A 3,488-nucleotide genomic window follows, 5' to 3' on the forward strand; every position below is an offset into this window, starting at 1 on the left:
TTAAATATAATAATATTTTTTTATTATAGGTTAACACATCAAATCAAAAGAAAAGTCAAAATAAAATTGAAAATAATATAATTTTATTAGATAGTTGTATATACTAAGTTGTTAATAAAAAGTAACTTTTTATCATTTTCCAAAAAAATACATGTTTTGTTTTGGTATGCAATATTAATTTGGAGAAATTAATATTTGTATATATATTATATTATTGTACTAATTTTTGTTTATATTTCTTATCTAGCTGTATAGTTTTTCAAATAAAATTAATAATCATCGAATGTATATAAATATTATATAAACAAAAATATATTTACAATCACTTTTACATATTTTTTATATACTCTACTAATACGATTGATTGCGTTATATCTTTTTAATTTAAAATAACAGCTTTAATTAATCACATTAATGAAATGTATAAAGAGTATATAAAAGTGATTGTATGTAGATAAATTAAAAAGAAAAATAACAGTGGAGGCGCCGGTGTGCTTAAAAGAGGAAAATACAGGCCATACGATACTTGACTCAATTAATTAAACTAACTTTTTAATCGTGGACCACACTTTTTTTCAAAGCGATTGCACGGCGTTTGCACACTCCACGACTGCATGTAACATTACTCTTAATTAATTAATTAATTAATTAGTAGTGATCCAATAAAACTCAATTATATTATATGATCCAAAACCAATAATAACTTCAATCGCAAATTAACCCAATTAATTATTAAGTGCGTACAATATATATATATATATATATACACGACCCTAAAGAAATCGAACCACGTTCCAATGATCAACAGCCTACATACAATAATAAATATGGATGTCCCAAACTATAGTGAACAAATTCCATAAACTAAAGGCCAGAAATGAAAGACCCATCAACATGCACATGGTCTTGTTCCCCTACATTACTTAGGTCATGGATTTTAATGCCTTCCTCACCTAAAAACAATAACAACTTGCAATACATTAATGAATAGAAAAGGAAAAGGGTCATATGATGTGATCGTCAAGAATCTTCTGAGCAGAAAAAAAAAAATAGCATTAAATTTGAAGGAATAAATTAAACACGTACACAACAACTATGACAGCGGGACACCAACAAACAACGTACAAAATAGGTGATTATTAAACAATCCATTAGCAATAAACAAGGCAGACAATAGGGCAGTTCATTGCTTCTTGTCTATTACAGATCATGTCCATGCATGCATATTCTTTATAATATTTATATATCTATATACCATCAAATAAAAATTACAGACACAATCAATGAAAACTCTGTAATTACGCTTGCAACAAGCTAGCAGGCCTTGCCTGCAGGCTAATTAAGCCTTCGTAGTTCAGCTTCGGTTCTTGCACTTCTCCATGGCTCTTGGGGCTGAGAATTTAACCAAATTCACATGATAAGTACGTATAAATATATATATAGTCCTATTAAGTACTAAATTAATTAGTCTATTTGAAAAGTACGTACCAAGCCCAATAGCTTCTGATCCTTTCATTATGCGCAGGCGCTTGCATGACTCAACAAACATCCTGTACGTACGTGTGAAATCACATTAATTGTTAGGGTTCATTTTCAGCACTTGAATTTTGAATTTTGAATTTTCTAAGCAAGCATGAAATCTGACACAATTGTTTTCCATCTTGGGTGCTTTAGGTTTTTGTTTTTGTTTTCAGATCAGGGATGAAGTGCTTACTCCCATGGAACATCGCCCACAAGCATCCAGTCGCCATCCTTGTCTTCATAGGTTGGCACATACTCGGAACTGTTCAGAAGATCCATTAACTTGCTTTCATTCATGAAGTCAATCATTCCTTGGGCCCCATAATTGCCTTCAATTAATAAACATAAAACGATACAAATTAAGTTAGCAATATATAGGTTGTAATATGAAGTACTTAAGCAGTTCTAACAAGTTCCTAGCTAGCCTATATCTTGGCCTACATATTTTCAGTACTTCAAGATCTATACAGCCTGGAAATACAACAAAATGGAACTTTTAACTTGTAATATAATTTCCCAATACTTTATGATTGAGTACTTGTCTGCCCATAAAAGTTAAAGTTTTAAAACTAAAACATATACGGCCTGAATCTGATCTTGTTATTTTCTTCTATATTAATGCATGCATGTGCAGCTCTCTGGAGTGTGTTGTCTCAAACATACATATGGATATCTACCGGAAAATGTTAATAGCTTTTCATACTCTTTTTCATTCTTTTGGCTGGACATGCACGAGACTTGAAAATCATTTATATTACGTCCGAGATCCTCTTCGATCGATCTCCATATTCACATATTCGTCCATCATTTACATTTTAATTTTTCTTTCACATTTTAGACAATATATTGTAAATTAATTTACTTACCCATGGTGAAGGAACTGAACATCTTGGCCAAGGCATCGGATAGTTCTTGGTAGCTCTTGTACATTTTCAAGTCCACTTTACGAAGATATGGCGCACCGTCCATGCAAACCTTCACTAAGGCCGCACTGCCATTTACCTTCTTTCCTTCCTCACTTGTATTCTTCTGAGCCATCATGATGTTCTTCCTGCACGATCTCACTGGTGGCCAACCCACAACTTGTGCCCTGACATACATCTCACCTTTGTCATTATATTTCTCGTCCATCTTTACTAATAGAACTAAATATATATCTAACCCTAATGGTAACAAGAACTTTAATTTTGGTGCTACCAATGGAAAGAAGTTTGGAAACCCAAAAAAAAAAAAAAAAAGCGTTAAAAGAGTAGAGCTTAAATAATCAGTAAACTTTATTCATTGCAAAAGGTGTAAATAAGTATGATCTAGCTAGGCTTAAAATTTAAAATTACAAAGGGTGTTGTCCTCATGTGATAACAATTAACAAGAAGAATATTATTATGTAATTATATCAACATCCTACAAATATACTAGAGAGCATACCCCATACCCCAACTAATTACATATGGAGTTCAACTAGATTTAGAAATAAAAATGTTGAAAAACTTAAAAAAAACAAAAATTAAAAACAAAAATTAAAAACAAAAATCTTGGCAAAAACCTAAAAACTTACTTGGCAGGTGGCTTAGCCGGATCCTTGGTGCAAGGAAGGAGCTGGTTATTTGCCTTTGAAGCATTCTTCATGCTGTCCTCCTTAGATTGAAGGTTAAGCTTCAGGTCAACAGTCTCTGAAAACCCTCTCTTTCCAGTAGCTTTCGTAGTCTCAGGCTCGCTCCCACCCCCACCAGGAAGCCCCAGACACAGCTCAGTCTCCTTAAAGTTCAAATCACGGTCGGTGCCCAGCATGTTCGCCATTTTCCGGCTAACTTCCATGAGAGAATTCCAGGTGTGGCCAAGAATGCTTCAGAAACTTTCAAGGGTTTTGCTTCGGCCTCTATCTATATCTGCTTTTGTTGGTGAGAGTGCTTAATTTTCTTGCTTCTCTCTTTGTGTCCTCTTCCTTCTATTATTATGTTTCTTAGCTA

At 33.1% G+C, this 3,488-nt stretch overlaps 1 protein-coding gene across 1 annotated transcript; it reads right to left on the reverse strand.

Moving 5' to 3' along the window:
* Nucleotides 1-1,122: 1,122 nt before the first annotated feature.
* LOC122277751 (auxin-responsive protein IAA14-like) lies at nucleotides 1,123-3,488 on the reverse strand. Its single transcript, XM_043087879.1, has 5 exons — nucleotides 3,077-3,488; nucleotides 2,388-2,611; nucleotides 1,715-1,850; nucleotides 1,489-1,550; nucleotides 1,123-1,392 (listed from the first exon to the last, which is right to left on the reverse strand). Exons 1-5 carry the CDS (start codon nucleotides 3,334-3,336, stop codon nucleotides 1,355-1,357), a joined length of 720 nt encoding a protein of 239 aa, XP_042943813.1. The 5' UTR covers nucleotides 3,337-3,488; the 3' UTR covers nucleotides 1,123-1,354.

This window comes from Carya illinoinensis, chromosome 1 (assembly GCF_018687715.1).
Source record: "Carya illinoinensis cultivar Pawnee chromosome 1, C.illinoinensisPawnee_v1, whole genome shotgun sequence".
NCBI lineage: Eukaryota > Viridiplantae > Streptophyta > Magnoliopsida > Fagales > Juglandaceae > Carya > Carya illinoinensis.